The sequence below is a fragment of the Rhamphochromis longiceps genome, linkage group LG7 (assembly GCF_057381845.1).
Source record: "Rhamphochromis longiceps isolate RC_006_pf linkage group LG7, R_longiceps_female_GT1.1, whole genome shotgun sequence".
Classification (NCBI taxonomy): domain Eukaryota; kingdom Metazoa; phylum Chordata; class Actinopteri; order Cichliformes; family Cichlidae; genus Rhamphochromis; species Rhamphochromis longiceps.
Window position 1 is genome coordinate 23351711 of NC_140563.1, and position 18488 is coordinate 23370198.

General features: G+C 41.3%; 1 protein-coding gene across 1 annotated transcript in view; it reads right to left on the reverse strand.

The window, feature by feature from the left end:
* Positions 1 to 219: 219 nt before the first annotated feature.
* The window catches only part of LOC146665329 (alpha-1,3-mannosyl-glycoprotein 4-beta-N-acetylglucosaminyltransferase C-like), a 77267-nt gene continuing 58998 nt past the window's right edge, over positions 220 to 18488 (reverse strand). Inside the window, exons 2-4 of the mRNA XM_085411129.1 lie at positions 1968 to 2113; positions 1709 to 1856; positions 220 to 1612 (exon numbers count right to left, since the gene is read on the reverse strand). Coding sequence (XP_085267255.1) covers positions 450 to 1612; positions 1709 to 1856; positions 1968 to 2096 — 1440 coding nt within the window. The 5' untranslated portion in view covers positions 2097 to 2113 and the 3' untranslated portion in view covers positions 220 to 449. The remainder of the gene's footprint in view (positions 1613 to 1708; positions 1857 to 1967; positions 2114 to 18488) is intronic.

Sequence of the window (18488 nt, forward strand, 5' to 3'; positions counted from 1 at the left end):
GCTCACTTCTGTTAGACAATACTAACAAAAAGGTAGCTGATGAGTCTTTGTGCCATAAAAATGTTTTTGTTTATTTTACACTTGTGTATTTTGCCCCCCACTGTGGATTTAAAAAGTAAGCAGCAAATTTATCTTTTGAACCACAGACTCTGTGGAAAAACCCTTGGAGTTCACTAATTGAAAAAAAAAAAAAGAGATATAATACCAGCCAAGTTTGAATATTTTTATATACAGATTTTCTGAAAATGAACAGAAGTATAAAAGCTCCATACTGTACACATCAGTAGTCAATTTAATACATCACAATGAAAACATACAGCAGATCTCTGGCCAACCCAAGAAAAATGTGGATTGATTTGAATTCAGCAAACAGTAGAAGTCCCAAATGAAGTCACAGCATCTGCATCCAAAATCACCACGAGCAGAGAATCATTTAAAAAGCTTTATTTCTATATTTGAGCGACAGGCTGCGCGGTCCATAAACTGACACTTCTTATGATGAGCCATTCTTTCTGGCTGGCAGTGATGACAATTCGTACGCACTCAATATCAAAGCCTATCTTGTGGTCCACATTGCTAACCTCAATGTTTCCAACTTTAAACTCCCCCAGTGTGATGTAGGATGTGCACTGCCTGCCCTGTTTGGTGTCCACAGACTTCTGGCCCACTTCCAGAGCTCCGTGGTGAAGAATATCATTTTGTCTGTCCTCTGTGCCGGTCAGGATTTTAATTCTGGTGATTTTTGTTGGTTTGTTAAAGATTATTATGAAGAAGTCTCCAGTGCACGGAGGTTTCCCCCAAAAATACTCATCAACAATACTGCTGTAAGCCTTGGTGGCATCATAGTTTTCAAAGACATTGATGTTTGTGTAAAGGCTGGCAGGGGGGTTGTCGGGAATGTCTATGGAGTCTTCCTCAAAGTCATCGTCCTTCAGCTTGTTCTCGGCACCTTTATAAGAGGAGTAGTAGCCCATGTGCTGGAACAGTGAAGGCTTGAAGCGGATCACGTCCTTCTGTGCAAGCAGGCCTCTGAAGTGGATGAGGAGCCAGTCGCAGGGCATTTCCTGGTAGAACATGAGCAGGAAATGAGCCAAGCGCGGCAGGTCTCTGGAGTGATACAGCTTCCCGATGTAGCCCAGCTTGGAGAATTCCAACATCACCCAGTAGGAACCTTCTCTGGAGGTGATCACCTTCTTCAGTGCTGTCAGGAAGTTCCTGGAGCAGCGCACATCGTCCTCTAACATCATGTAGAAGTCGGAGAGGTTTGTGCAGAAGTTGAGCAGGAAAGCGTAGTCCACGTTCTGCTTGGAGCGGAAACGGACCCTGTCCTCTGGGTCGTTGTAGTTCCTTTTCAATCCGTCCAGAGACGGATAGTACTCCTCTGGAGCTTGGATTACTAAGAGACGTCCAGCTATGATGTGGTGTGCAAACTTCCTGGTGATTTCCTGCACCAGGTTCTCACACCAGACCAGGTCAAAGTCCGCCAGATGGACGACAACCACAATCTCTTTCAGTTCCTCGTAACTGGACTGATCAAATATGGATTTGATCGTTTCCAGGAGGTAGTTTCCCTTTTTCCTCTTGACCGACGACAAGCCAATGGTGAGGTACTCTGTTCCAACAGTGAAAAACAGTTAGTTCAGTCAGTAAATATTTTCCTGTTCGAAGTAAAAATGAATTCAAACTGGTATCTGGTAGAAATGCCTACTTTTACGTGGTAAAGGAAGCCCCGCAAGGTAGCGGTACGTCACGTTAATGGTCCCAGAGAAATTGGACAAGTCTCTGAACGTGTGCACGTATCTTTCAGAGTTCGGAGGATGGATCAGCGTCTCTCCTAGCTGTCTTTTTTCAGCCTCCTAAATCACACACAAACATGCAAACACAAAGAGTAACACCTGTAGGAACACTTCAGGCATAAGAGTCAAAATTTCAAAAAACAAAACAAACAACAACATGATTAAAGTTACCAGCACATATCCATCATCCATATAATGGTTGAAAAAGAGCAGAAAGGCGATGAGAAAGCCGAGGAAAGGGAAGATGGATCGTTTCCTGAAGCACCTCATCTTGTCCATGGACTTCCACATTACCCTCATGATCAAGTCTCTCACTGCTGAACATCACAGATAAAACAGAAATGTAGACATCAAAAAGCAAATAAAACTTTATGAGAGCTTGGCAAAGTAATTTCGGTTTTATTTCAATCCCTGTGAACACTGGGATTACAACATCGTTATGAAGGATTAGTGGAAGACTTACGGTAATAGAATAACAAGGACTCATAATCTGTTTTAATCAGGAGCTGTAATTTAATTTGTGCATTGTGAAGACTACAGAGCAAGGTATGCTGACCTCATGTTTAACTGGAAAAGAAGTCCTGAAAGTGCTGATGGGAGTTGCCAATAAACCATTTTGTAAATTTACAACATTTCTATTTATTTTGTTAACAGAGTTGCTTTATGTAATTTATCTTTCCAAAAAAGCCCAATACTCACAGGCTTCAGATTCTTATGTGACAATTTTTCCACCTCAGAGATTCTCTTTTTAAAAATTATTTAATTAAAAGAATAAAACATGACATATAAAGAAGGAAAACACATAAAGGAAGAAAATCATAGGCAGGGCAGAGTTGTTAAAGAAAACAAAAGAGAGGTTATCGTGACTGCTTGTAGTGAGTGAGGTTGCTCAATTTGCTGGAAAGAAAAAAAAATAATAGGAAAATTTTTCAGTTCACACTAAACTCTGTGTTTGCACTGAATAAACTTCAAAGAGCTTTTCAGAAACTTGTAACATTTTAAAGGATTTACAATTGATTAAATCATTCACAAATGACATCTGTTGTATTAAATAAGGAAAAATGTCTTTATGGCTTCTGGTGGTTGGCGTGCAAACTATAAATATAACAGTAAGATGTTATCACCTTCTCTGGCTGTTATGGCTGATGTGTTATCACCTTTTCATGCATCTACCAGTAACATTAGTATTCATTTGAGATATTGTTGCCTGGCACTTGACATGTTTATAGACAATATTTACACTCTTGTTGCCAACGCCACTAATTCCAGAGAAAAACCTAACCAAGGTAAGTCTCTGTGTGCTTTTGCTTTTGCTTCTTTTTTGCATTAAAAGGTGTAAGCCATAGAAATAAAGACACTAAAAAGCTTTGTGGAGCAGAGGGAACTGTGAAGTCAGATGGTAACCCTCTCTGTTGTCAAGCTAGTAACATTTGATCCATTCGTACTGTCTGTGACCTGGGGATGTCCTTTAACTCCCACATTAAGCAAATCTCTGCCTATTTTTATCTGCGTCACATTGTCAACACTGCAGACAGTCTGTGTCAGAGTGACACTGAACAGTAAATGCCTTCTTTTCTATTAGACTGGACTGCAGTAATTCCATATAGTACTGTGCAATTTCTTGACCCGCCCCAGATTTCTTCCTATCCGGTTGTTCAGTCTGACGTCACTAGCCGTGTCTGGACCTAAACTCCGCTGCAGGTCCATATATCAAACGATCACTATGGCATTACTGAGAGTTGAAAAACTATCTAAAGTCTTTCATCTTTAATAAAATGATCAGCGTTCTGCTCTACCAGGTGTAACAATTGAGTTTAACATCCAGGCATCCATGAAAACGGAATTTATGACATTTAACGGAGTTAGAAGTTAGCAGGGAGTTAGCTCGCTAGCTTCTATCTAAATACAATATAGCATGTCCTGACTGCGGGGTTTTGGAAACAAATTAAAACGTACAGCTCTGTTATCACTTCCAGCATAAATGAAGACAGAAAACTAAACAGCAGTGACGTTTGTAGGGTTACTGAAGTTGGGCTAGCTGGTATATAATGATGTGCTACGTGACCGCTAGCGACACAGCTATGTTAGCATAATATAAACAAGCTAACTTTTTTTCCACTCAATAAAAGTTAACGTGAGTGTTCTCGGTGGTCAGGAACAAATGCAATCGCACGGCAGGATGCTGTAAAAGGACCAAACTTCAGGCAGGAGAACAACTGAGATAATACATCCATAATACGAGGTTAGTCATTCATATACTGCTGCATGGGCTGGGCTGTAGTTACATCCTAAGGTTTTAAAAACTGAGCTTAAATAAATGATTAGCGGTAATAAAAGCCGAGGGAGGTCAACAGTGATCACTGACTGTTTTAGGAGCTTTTTGAGATTAAATAGAAGAAAATACATAACATTAAACATGTTAACAACACAAAAGCCATATTAAACGCAGACTACTTTAGGCCCGGAAGTAGGATTTGTCGCGTCATCACTGAACAATCGGATTGTGCCTCCACACAGGCTTGCTCCTCCCCCTTTTTGTGAGTGTGGACGCTTCCTCTCTTTGCTCTTTAAATGCTTTGCTTCTTTTATTGATTTTATTGATTTTTATGCTGATTTTAGGGTTGCCAACCGTCCCTTAAAAAACGGAATCGTCCCGTATTTAGAAACAAAAGCACACGTCCCGTGTTGAGCTAATAAGGGACGCACTTTGTCCCGTAATACAGTGAGAATCAAAAGTAGTCTATAAATGTTAATGGAATTAACGCTTTGTTTGAAAGCATAACTCCCAGCCCCTCTCCTGCTTTGTGACCAATGAGCTGACAGCACACTTATGACAATTCAGATTACCGCTCATCTCATTGGTCGAGGAAAGGTCGCTTGCGGAGAAAATACCGGAAGACAACAGATGACCACAACAAGAAGCATGGCCAACAGGGAAACAAACGCCGACACTGCGGTCTCGGACGACAGTACACCTAAAGCTGGGCAGACACTGTGTGATTTTTTCAGTCACGTTATTCAGCTCCTGCTCAAACTGCACGATTGACTCGCAGGGGTTAGAAGTTGGTAGGTCACGATGCAGGTCTCACACTATACCGCCCGATGCTCTGATGCGACCCGAGTGCTCACACTGTGCCTCCATAACATGAAGGTTATAACAGAAAATCTGTCGCTCTGTCTTTCACTCACACAGACACACAAACCACCACCATCAACTTTGCTAAATTGCTAATGAAAAACATTGATCAGGCAGCTGTGAATGAGCAGCAGTGTAAATCCAACTATTTTCACGGTTGTTGTGGTCGTGATAATTTTGTGATGCCACATCGAAAAGGCTCGGATGAGCTTTCCGAAGTTCTACAAGTTGTGCCTCCATCGCTTGTGTCCAGATCACACGCTGCACTGCCGTGCTGCTCCGTCTTTTTCACCGACGTTTACGTGTTTGCGCGTGAGCAGTGTGAGCGGCTCACGAGCGATTGATGATCGGGAGCTGCTCGAGGTGTTAATCGCTTCTCGTTACCCCACGTATACTACACGATGCACGATGAAGGCCAAAATTGGGCCGATCACCAAATCGGTCGCACGACTCAAAAATCGTCTCAAAATGGGCCAGAAGCCCAGCATTAGAGCAGCAATGTTTGTTCGCTCAGAGAAAGAAAAAAAGGCTGCAAAAGCACAGGGAGGAATGGGAAAAGGGAAACACCTGGCTGGAAAAGGTCACCATAACACCTATAAAGCGCACTGCACTGTGTGCCGGCGCACTTTTTCCATAGGCATGCTTCTAATGGTGGGCACATGAAGAACATGAGGGGCGTGAAAGCTCAGGGAACCCTTAACCAATTTCTTGTCCACCAGGCCACGGCAGAAGCAGATATGGTATGTAAACACTGGTTTGTTTTTTAAACCCTCTGGTTAAGGTTAATATGGGCATGTGCAGTGAATATCAGCGCTATGTGGCCAGAAGTGTGATAATATAATTTATTTTGTGTAATAAACAACTGCAAGGATAGATGATTACAACAAATAGATGACTAATACATAAAAGTAATACATAGATGAATAATGATGATGAGTTATGATGCGTAATCATGGGAACAAGTGGGTTTACAAACAGGAGCAGCTGATTAGCATTAGAAAAGCTGAAATAATACCTCAACTGAAGCCAATTGTACTAAATGCACTAAATGTGCACAGTTACAAGAATATTTTTCGTTCTATTGCTTTCTATTAATTTATATAATTTTAAGTTAAGCAGGACAGAGTTCTTTTAAAGAAAGATTTACTTTTATTCTCAAAAGTTAAGCATGACAGGCTTCTGTTTAAGAAAGAGACCTGTTTTACTGTGTTAATGTTGTCATTTTGAGCTAAAAATAAATGGCTAAATGATCATTTGTTTCCCATATGGTCATATCACAAAGAATATGCATCTGCTTAAATCAAATTCAAGTCAAATGGTTAAAAAATAATTTCACACACACAAAAAAGAGCTACCACACTGGGAAGGGTGAAGACAACTAGGTTGCCCGGCCCTGGCCACGAGGTGTCCCTTATTTATTTTTCAGAGAGTTGGCAACCCTAGCTGATTTTTTCCCCTTTTTTCCATACGAGCTTACCTGCGATAGCTTATAAATCATTAGGACTAAAGTGTTCTTAACAGAAACAGCAACATTTTTTATAGTTACCGTATCTTCAGCGCTCTGTGTGTCTGTGGCCTAGACACAGCTGAAGCCTGATTACAGCGTCTGGGCACCGAACAGCCTCAATAGCCTGGAAAGGTGCTAACCGCTAGGCTAACTAGCAACAAGATGCGTTCCCTCTCCACAGATGACTACCACAGCCTCCTGCAGAAGATTGCAGTACTGGAGACAAAAATTCATCGCTTAGAAGTAAACGTGGAGGTAAATGGACTGTGTGGAAATGAAACAACCTTGCCTTTGATTCAAAACAATGACGATGAGCAAGCTAGTACACAGCTAGGAGCACAGATAACATGACCAAGAAAGTAGACTGTGCATTATAATAAATCGTTAAGCGATAATCCCTCCTTGGACTGTCTTGGTGCAAAACCAAGACATAAATCATGTCTCCTGGAAGGGGGAGGACGTATCACAGGCAGGGCACAGCGAGCTGAAATCTCTGAAACCGACTGGCCTTCACTTCGTACGAGACAGAGAAGCTCTTCTACCCCTGTATACGGGAGGAAACAGGACTGGACAACCGTGAATAGGAAGGTTAACAAGAAACCTCCAAAACAACTGAATGTGAAGTAAGGTCTGAAAATCTGTTGAAAAGTAAAAAGCCACAGGGAAAGCTAAAGGCTTGGCCTGAAACTCTGATTGAGGCTGACTCTGCTGTAAAGGATGTACAAAGCATGTGCGGTAAGAACACTAAAGTCCTCTGCTTTCCTAAGAATATGGTCAACAACCTGAAGGAGGGAATTCTTCAAATTGCAGATGAATATCCAACTGTGACAAACATTGTTCTGCATACAGGGTCAAACGATGCGTCCAAACAACAGACGGAGGAACAAACAGTACTCCAAGAACAGACAAAGCCCACCAGAAACCTTGAGGAGGAGCCTCATCTGCCCCCACCTGGGATGAGCTTCAGAAAGGAGAGACATCAGAGGCAAGAAGAGGGGTCCCTATTTGCTTCCAACTCTCTCAACAACACCAACGACCAGGACCAGGGACCACGACCTTCGCCAGTCCCCCAAACCCCTGACAGGCCATCACCCTCCCCCCCCTTTCTCCCTCCTCGCCACACCTGAAATTCACTGAGGAGATGATGGAGCGGGTCAATGCTGGGCTCAGATCTACCCCCGGCCCAATCCCTTTTTGTCCCCCATAAACCCCCCACCAGAGCAGCCAAAGGTTCGCCATTGAGCCCCGCCCTCAACAGAGCAATCGAAGTTACATTGCCCAGCCTCGCCCCCCTTAGTTCCTCCTTACCACCTTCATGCTCTGTCTCCACAGTCTGATGTGTGATGTGTGGAGGGTCCGGGCTATGAGGATTATGGCAGTGGTGACTTTTCCCAGGAGAAGCTGGGACCCTGTCTACTAGGGTAGACAGGGTTTTAAAAGTTCTGTACTTTTAGGTGACAGAAGGAGACATGTGGCCTGGTCAAAACACAGGGAGTGGCACTCTAAAAGATCTTTAAATATAGTAAATATACCTTGTGTGCCACAGACTGCTCCCAAACACGGGGCAAATAATACCTCTAAAACACTTAAGTTGACTTTATTAAACGTTAGATCTTTAGCTGGGAAAACATTTTTAATTAATGATTTAATCACTGAGCACAGCCTTGATTTTATGTTTTTCACTGAAACTTGGTTGGACCAAAGTAACAGTGGAGCTGTTCTCATTGAGACGACCCCTCCTAACTACAGTTTTATCAGTGAGGCCAGGGTGAGCAGGAGAGGTTGCTGTCTTATTTAATGAATTATTTCAATGTAAGCAGCTATCTCCTGGAAATTTTCAGTCTTTTGAATATGTGGCTTTACAGCTGAAGGCCCCATCCAAAGTTGTGTTTCTTAATGTTTACAGGCCTCCCAAATACTGCACAGACTTTTTTTAATGACCTCAGTGAACTGCTGTCTGTGATCTGTGTTGATTTCGACTGTGTAATTATTGTTGGGGATTTTAACATCCATGTGGACAACCCTCAGGGCAAAGGGACTAAAGACCTGAGTAACACTCTGGGCAACTTTGGGCTGACTCAGCATGTAACAGAGGCCACACATAATAGAGGACACACTCTTGACCTACTGATCTCCAAAGGCCTGAGCATTTCGAAGGTTACTGTGTCTGATGTGGGCCTGTCTGATCATCACTGTGTTTTCTTTGAAAGTAAAATTTCAGCCCACACAAATATATCAACTTCAGTGATCACAAAACGGTGTATAACTGAAGACAGTAGTGAGATATTTAACCAGGTCTTCCCCTTAACACCTGGCCTGTCCAGAGGGTCAGTCAATGAGCTCGTCAATAGCATCAATGCTAAAATGTTACATGTAATGGACACTATTGCTCCCATTAAGGTGAAGGTTATCTCTGGAAGGAAAAAGTCTCCATGGAGAAACTCCACACTAGTGAAAAATGAAAAAAGAGAGTGTAGGAAAGCTGAGCGCAGATGGAGAAAAACAAACCTCCAGGTTCATTATGACATCTATAAAGAGAAACTTCACAATTATAATTTACAACTGAGGAGTGCAAGGAGGTCCAACTTCTCTGACATCATCACTAAAAACAGTCATAATGCTCGGGTCTTATTTGCTACAGTTGACAGGCTAACAAACCCTCCTGTGCCAGTGGCAGCTGAACTTCATTCGACCATGGCCTGCAATGACTTCACCAAATTCTTCACAGACAAATTTCAAAAGATTAGACAAGCAATTGGTACATCAACAGCAGATCCAGGATATGTACTGTGTCCACTGAAAAACTGTTTAAACACCATGAAACAGTTTCACCCTATTAACAGCAAAGACCTGGAGGACATCTGAGGTCAACTGAACTCCTCCTCTTGCTGTTTAGATGTCCTGCCAACAAGTTTTTTCAAAAAGGTCTCAAAGACTTTGGAGTCAGACCTGTTACAGATCGTCAACTGTTCTTTAATGTCAGGTGTGTTTCCAGAACCACTAAAAACTGCTGTAATTAAACCTATACTGAAAAAGGACAATCTTGACAAGACACAAATGAACAACTACAGGCCGATCTCAAATCTCCCGTTTTTAAGTAAGATCATTGAAAAAGCAGTTTCTCAACAGCTCAGTTACTTCTTAAAACAGAATAACTGCTACGATGCCTTCCAGTCAGGTTTTAGACAGAACCACAGCACTGAAACCGCTCTGGCCAAAGTGTTTAATGACATATGTCTGAATACAGACAGTGGAAAAATGTCAGTCTTAGTTTTGCTGGATCTCAGTGCAGCATTTGATACAGTTGACCACAACATATTACTCAAACGACTGGAGAACTGGGCATGTCTTTCAGGAACTGTACTAAACTGGTTCAAAACATACTTAGAAAACAGGAAATACTTTGTATCAATAGGTAACTTACCCTTTTGAGCAGACAAGTATCACATGTGGAGTTCCCCAAGGTTCCATCTTGGGACACCTTCTGTTTAACATTTACATGCTCCCACCAATGGCGTGTCCAGCGGGGTGGCCTGGGGGGGCACAGGCCAACCCCCCCAACCAGACTGGCCACCCCAGGTGCCACCCCAAAGGCAAAACAATAAAATTCAATCAGATATCAAATGTACGATTATGTTTTCACGGTGAAGCTCAGATATCCGAGTGTAAGTGAATGCAGCATCGCTTCTGCGCTACGTGCATCACGTTAGCAAAGGTAGGAGAGCCAAGCACGAAAGACGGCACTGCAGGAAACAATTTTTCGGTGAAAGAAAATGAGGACAGAATAAATGTCCCGGCAAGTAATATTAAGTTTGTTGAGTTTAGTAAACTTCGGTGAAATTAGAATACCAAGGAAAAAATAACACTTAAAGAATTATCGCAGCCGTGGAATATTTCAGACAGTTTGCTGCTGAGGGGAGCTAACATAAGAGTTATGAGTTATAAGATATAATCCAAGTCGTAACATTGCTGTATGGAGCTGCAGATTTGGTTGCAGGTTAACATAGCTGGACTGGCCATCGGGCATACCGGGCATATGCCCGGTGACTTATTTTTTATTTTTTTTTGTAATGGCATGAACAATGAGAGGTGGTGGATTGGCCAGATGCAGGTCGATGTGTAAAAATAACTCAGTTGTTTGGTGGTGGCTGTGGCGGAGCTTCCACAGAGGCCAGCAGGTGGATGAGGGAAGGGGAGGCAGGAGGAGAGCCCCGAGGCAGCCGCCAGTCCGAGTGTCAGGTGAACTGAACTTCAGGTAAGAAGTCATGACCTGCAGTCTATCTGGGTCAGATATGAACTAAGTTTAGGTGGAGTTTATTTTCGTTGTGCTGACTTTTTACCCTCAGTTGCAATAACTCGTACTGCGTTCTAGCCAGCTTGACGGAGTTTTTATACAGCTGGGTGGGTGCTATGATGTTACTGATAGTGAACTTTATTTTATTCATAAGGTTAGTTAGTAGAGTTGCCAACGGCTCCTTAAAAAAATGGAATGGTCCCTCATTCAGAGAAAATATTACACGTTTCGTATTGAGCTGAGAAGAGACGCAGTTTGTCCCGGACTTTAGCTAGAATGGAAAAAGACACAAAGCTGGAGTTATTCTGTCGTTACGCTGCACAGCTGCCTCTTCTTCTTTCATTCTCCCCCCTCCCTCTCCTGTTGCTACTTCAATCATGAAACTGATCAATGATCAGCTGATCGGCTTTTCTCTCTTGTTTGTTTATCGCCCACTTTGCGCCAGAAAGAGGAAACCAGCGGATGTCGCGCTAAACAACAACAGCATGTTTAAGCTTGATCAGCTGTTGTCAGAATTTATTTAATATTAATTTCTAGTATCAGCTGATGTTTGCTGGAGCCACAGCTGTAAAGCTGCTGGTCATGGTGTCGGTTTGGATATGTGGTGAGAGGGAAACATGAAGATGAAACCAGGAGATGTCCTTACTGAATCATCAGAGCTGAACAGGTGATGGAGAAACAGGTTTACCTTTTAGTTAACATGAATGAGTTGAAGGGAAGTTATGAACTGTTTCTGAGAGACAAATAACACCAGGATCCTTTTTTAGGTAGCTGACAGCTGGTAACTGTGCAGGGGTGGATCTAGCAAAGTGTTGCCAGGGGTCCATGTAGGGCATTAACAGGGAAAGGTGGGGCACAAAGAAATACTTTTCTTTCTTATCCTCATTTAAAATATCTAGCTTTTATTAAATAATTATCTGAATCTTACAACCAAAGTTTTTATCTGACGTAAAATGTATAGAAGTTTACCATAAGGCAGCATAGAAAGTATTTACTTGCTTTCAGGTTTTATTCAAATGTTAGTCTTTTCAGTTGTTTCTCCACTTTTTTCCTGTTTCAAAATCACCAGTTTGTGAGAAGATTATCTTCTTTTTTTAACAGGCAGATAAAGTTTTGCATTGGCATTGGCTAATTTGTCAATTGTTTGTTACAAATGTTCGTATTTTAATATTAAAAACTGTTTTTGCCCAAAACATATGTGCACTACATGGCAGTAAAAATACTATGCAAATATTGCTGTCCTTGAATGCTGAGTAAACACTGACAAAGCACTGATTGTATCTCTTGTACTTTATCAACGCAGTATCTAAAAACTTTGCACCGTAGTGGTTAAAATCTCATTCTAATAAGAGTTAAAAGCGCATTCGGTTATTAGGTTTATAAGGTTATTGAATTATGGTTAATGGTTGGTAGAATTTGTTTTAAACATTATTTGCCAATTACATCTGCCACCCTTCTCCAAATCTGTGCCCCTACCTGGCCCCCCCAACAAAAATTTTCTAGACACGCCACTGGCTCCCACTGGCACAGATTATAAAGAACAACGAAATAAACTATCACAGCTATGCAGATGACACACAAATATATATCACAATGTCACCAGGAGACCAAGGCCCTGTACAGGCTCTTGGTAAATGCATTGAGGAAATTAATGACTGGTTGTGCCACAATTTTCTCCAGCTAAACAAAAACAAAACTGAAGTAATAGTCTTTGGCGCCAAAGAAAAACGATTACAGGTCACCAGAGAACTTCAATCTATACATCTAAAAACCACCAAAACCAGGCGAGAAATTTGGGTGTAGTGATGGATGCAGACCTAAACTTAGAAAAACACATTAAGACAATAACAAAATCATCTTACTATCACCTTAAGAATATATCAAGGATAAAAGATCTGATTGCTCAACAGGACCTGGAAAAACTAGTCCATGCATTCATCTTTAGCAGGCTTGATTACTGTAACAGCATCTTTACAGGTCTACTTAAAAAAATCAGTCAGACAACTACAGCTCATTCAGAACTCTGCTGCTCGAGTCCTCGCTAAGACCAAAAAAGTGGACCACATTAGTCCAGCTCTGAGGTCTATACACTGGCTGCCTGTCCGTCAGAGGATAGACTTTAAAGTTGATGCTGGTCTATAAAGCTGTGAATGGTTTAGGACCAAAATACATCAGTGACCTCCTGACCCAGTATGAACCTTCCAGATCCCTCAGGTCATCTGGATCCTATTTTTTATCAGTTCCCAGAGTCAGAACCTACGGAAGCGTAGAGCTGCCACCCAGGCAAAAGAAAAATACAAGTGTATCACGTTATAATGTGGAAGGTTTATTGTTCTAACAAGATACTTTTCCTGTTTGTACAATATACTATCATGTTTGTACCATATACTTTTCACGTTTGAACAACATAATATCACGTTATTACAATATACATAATTATCACGTTCGTACAATATAGGATCACGTTCGTACAATATAAATATTATATTGTAATAACGTGATATTATGTTGTTCAAACGTGAAAAGTATATTGTACAAACAGGAAAAGTATCTTGTTAGAACAATAAACCTTTTACGTTATAACGTGATACACTTGTATTTTTCTTTTGCCTGGTGGCAGCTCTACGCTTCCGTAAGAACCAGACACGGAGGAGCTGCATTCAGCTTTTATGCTCCATATATCTGGAACAAACTCCCAGAAAGCCTCAGATCAGCTGAAACACTCAGTTTATTTAAATCCAGGTTGAAGACTCACCTACTCAAAGCTGCATTTGAATAAAGCACCAAATCCACACTTTTAAGCTTAAATTTCAAAACTTATATTTTAACTACTGATTTTATCTACTGTTTTTTTAAATCAATTTCAAATCATGCTTTTTATTGTTTTTGTTTTTTAATGTCTCTGTAAAGCACTTTGAATCACCTTGTTGTTGAATTGTGCTATATAAATAAACTTGCCTTGCTCAAGGTTCAAGGTAAAACACACAGTGAAATGTAGCCTGCCACGCTTCTCGACATGTGCAAAAATGGGGGGGGGGTAGAGGAAGAACATTGTATATATATATATATATATATACCGTATTTCCCGGACTACAAAGCGCACCTAAATATTAGCCGCACAAGCTAAAATCAGGGGAAAATCCTGTTTTGTACATACATTAGCCGCACCTGACCAAAAGCCGCAGGTGTTTCAATGTTGACTTATCATATGTAAGAGAATATGCACAAAGGGAATTGTCAGGAAAGAGATGGCTGTTTGGAGACATCACTTTTATTAATATTTTGAAAAACAAGTTATGGGTACATATTTGCACATGTAGTACATAACAGTAGCCTACAGCACACCAGAAAAATAGATTCGGACTACCTTTTAGGCTCAGGTGCAGTGACACAGCTTTAACAAGAAGAAAAGTCAGTCATTCACCATCTTTCTCTTCTTCCTGCGCACTAAAACCACCAAAGTCCTCTTCTCCAGTGTCGGATACAAACAGGCTCAGGATGGCTTCGTCATCCACTCTTCTTCTCTCCTTCGTTGTCACTTTCAAAACCAAAGAAATCCTCATTGTCAGTGTCAGAGTCGAACACCCTCAGAAGGGCCGTGGCGGTGTCCTCCTCTCCATCATGCAGCAGTCCAGCCCTTCAAAATCCGTTGGTGATCGTGGATGTTTTCACACTTTTCCACGCTGTCAGAATCCACCGGTGGAGTTGGGCATAACTTGCTTTTTGGGCATAACTTGCAAGTTTATCGCCGCTCATCATCCACGCCTCCCGCTGAATGCGTAGCGCTACTTTGAAGTTTGTTTTTCGCGCTACTTCGTACGGCACTACGTTGCCTGGCGGACGGACATGTGACTAACATACCACTCTTGAACCCCGATCCTTCCGCCAGGCAACGTAGTGCCGTACAACAGCAGAACAAACAAAACAAATCGTCTTACGATATGACAAAAATCATGGACAATCCATAGAAAAGCCGCACCTGACTAAAAGCCGCAGGGTTCAAAGCTTGTGCAAAAAGTAGCGGCTTATAGCCCGACATTTACGGTATATATATAGTATATGCATTGGGTGAATGTGCAGTAGTAGCAGCAAGCAGGTGAATTCTGCATCTGACTATTTTACAGAATAGACAATATAAACATATTTAAAATTAAAGGAATTTGGAATGTACATTGTGCCTTGGTTTAGAGTATCTTGTTATTTGTGGTCTTGAGCAATAGCTCTCCAGGATTTCAAAGTTTTTCTTGACTGCTTTTTCATTTTCAGTCCAGTCCTTGCACCTGCTAATTTTCAGAGGACTGTTTTTTGCTTGTTAAGCCATTTAACACTGACCTATGAATTATTCAGTCATAAAAAAATAAACCAATTCAAGGGATGAACTAATGTTGTGTCTACACGTGAAAGACAGCCCAGCAAAGGACCAATTTATAGATTGTGTCTTTAGAACTTTGTTACTACAAATCACAAAGATACAAAGCATCAAACATCTTCTGCAGGACCATCAACACCACAAGTACAGTATGCCAGAGCCAGATAGTGACACTATCATTAACATCTACAACAGCAGTGATCTGCAAAGCTGTCCTCAGGCTGTGTATGTCCATAGGATGTTTGAGCCACCACGCTATGATACACTGTGGGCTCATCCTCCACTCACTCCTTTTCACTAAGTTCTGTCTAGTCTCCTGTAGCCTGCGTTTTGTCCTTTTTCTCCTCATTTGTGGTTTCTCTGTGCTCTCCCTACTGTTCTCATTCCCATCACACCCAAACTGTCATGGCAGAAGGATGCCCGTCCTCGAGCCGGGTTCTGCCGTCGGTTTCTTCCTGTTAAAAGGGAGTTTGTTTTTTCCTTTGCACTGTCACAGAGAGTTTGCTCATAGGAAAGCTGATCACTGCGGTCCTTTCTATAATATTGTGGGATCTTTACTTTATAATATGAAACACCTGTTCTATAGTTATATAGTTCTACAGTTGCTATACAAGAAACTGAATTTTAAAAAAATTGAATTAGTGCAGCTTTAAAGGGGCGTTTCACTCCGAATTCAAAAATACATGTTTTTCCTGTGGCCCATGTTACTTTTGATCCAGCTTCATTGTTTTGTTGAAAAACTCTACAGCCATGTATCACTCCCAGATATCCTGACCCAGTTACTTGGAAAAATCCAGAAACTCAGTGAACAGATTTAACCTCCTAGGACCTGGCGTCCACATATGTGGACATCACATTTTGGGTTATTTAGACCAAAATACTGAATTTTGCTCTACAAGGGCCTGACATCCACTTACGAGGACATTATACTGCCACTGTTCTATCAAAATTTTATATTAATATCCTCATATGTCGCTCTCACTTTTCTTAGAAACAAAAATTAGGCAAAAAAAATAAATCTGGCAATTCTTTGTTTTTACGTTCATCAGGTCCTAATCAGCCCAAATATCAAAGAGAAATTAAAAATGCATGCCATGGAAGAGTTCGGGTCTTAGGAGGTTAAACCAGTGTTAAGGGTCGACTTGGGTCAGAGTGATGTAAATGGCATTACCGGATTGGAATGCGAGGCTCTAGCAGCATTTGATCCTATGTTATTGTCTGTGACCTGGGCTGTCTTTTAACACCCACAGACTGGAATGGAAGGCTCTGTGTAGGAAAAAAGTCTAATAGGAATGACAGTGTCTATGTGCATGTCTGCAACTGAGTGCATAGGAGCCATTTCTAACTAGAACCAGTTCACTGCTACCATCCCATGACACTTTCATCCACACAGAGAGCCAGCTGCTCCTATTGTTCCACAGAAAAAGGAGACATCTCTACAGCCGACATCACCAAAACTGGATAACTTCCACGAAACAATATAGATGCATAAATAGCACTAAAGGCCAGACCAAAAACATTTATTTCCAATTGTTTCAAAGTGGTCCCTGTATCAGGACGAGGTTATTTAATAAAAACACTACCACTATGACTTCATGAGAGCTGGAACTGAGAATTTTTAAAGCTGGTTGAGTAGCATCAGTACTACACTAATTCCCTGTTACAAGGCTGCTGCGCGCTCTGGTTTAGATTCATCATCATCTGACTCCGTGGTTCAGGCTAGCTCAGAGACTTTTTGTGTTCCAATAGTTTCTCCAACAAACAGGGTTCAATGCTCATTTTGGCCACACAGTTTTTGAGCCGTTTTTACATCAAACTAGGCCTTAAGGGCTTAATCAAAAAATAATAATTGCTGGTTTTTGCAGCCCTGGAGTATCAATCACAAAGCTGGAAGGATATCCATCTTTAATTAGATTCTGATGAGCTGCTCAACATGACAGATGTGGCCAATGGCAACGGCACAAATAGGCTATAGAAGGCTGATTTTGAAGGTTTATCATTGGATTATGCAAAACGGCTGCTATTAATGGATAATTTCTGTCATTAATCTACCTGCTTGCGCAGGGGTCTGTCGGTCATCTGTTTAGCTTGCGTGCAGAAGGAACACATGCCCGGTGATGTTTCAGAAGTCATTAAACATCAGTGACATCTCTCGAAAGAAAACAAACGCTCCCAGGCCTGTTTGGGGTGATATATGCTCAGTGTCTTCTAATGAAAAAGAATCACCCCGACTACACAGCATGTCCTATTTGGAACCTCATCTAAAAAAACAAAAACTAAGCATCCCAGGACACGTTCTCTAATTTTGATGTTTCGTAACGTGAAAATGCAGCATTCAGTGTGAGAAACCACAAGCTCCCCAGTTACAGGGACAATTTTTTGCAAAGGCCTGCTGCTGGGCCCAATAACTGAATAAACAACTTATTATTCATTGTGTTATTCATTGCTTGAGTTCCATTTTAGAGGTGGGGGAGAAAAAAAACAAAAGATCTGCCATCTGCAAGAGAAATAAGCCATTTTATGTTGCTGTCATGAAAAAGCTCCAAACGGCGGCACCTGAGAGATGCAGCGATGAAAATAAGTGGAAAGACAACGACGGCTGTAAGTCAATATTATGAACGTCTTCCCTAAACCACCTACACACCAACTCACACATGAACCGTCGTTTTAGATAGAAGCCTGCGAACATCAGATATTGAGACAATGAAAGAATGTCCAACAAGGCCAAATAAGAGCCACATGCCTGCGCTGCAAGAGAAAATACTAAGAAATTAGATTTTTGTTTGCTTTCTCTCAGTGAGTCTAAACAACAAACAGACCCCTTATAGGTCACGTACATTTATATGGAAATGAAGGTGCGTCTGTGAATAAATAAGCACCATTTGTTAGTGTGTTTGCTTTAGTTTAAAATGTTTCTCTGCCAAGTTGTTATTTTTTTCTCCCCCTCAGCAAATTATCAGTGCGTCTGCCCTGTGAGCTCATTTCTAGGACTGAAGTCATTTTAGATTAGAGCCGGCGAAATAATAACAGGTAGAGGGGAATACCAATGAGTTCCAACGTTAAAAATTGTTATGCGTCCTAGGAGGGTTTATCTTAAGTGCTGCGCATTAACAACAGTCTCTCCAAAAACGGAAATGAGGGGGAGATTTGTCCTGCTCAGTAATATTTTTGTTTTACAAACACAACAGGGAAAAAAAAGGAGCAAGAACAGCGGTAATTTCCTTTTTCCCGACGTGTTTTCTTAAACCGACGGAAAGAAAGGGAAATTGCTGTAATGCGTAAAGGTATTAGAAGCCAGGTCGTCCTGGCTAAGGTTTTTGGAGGAAAAATAAATTTTTTGAGAAAAGTAAATAAATGCATTTTACGTAGTCCTGAATCGTTCTGAG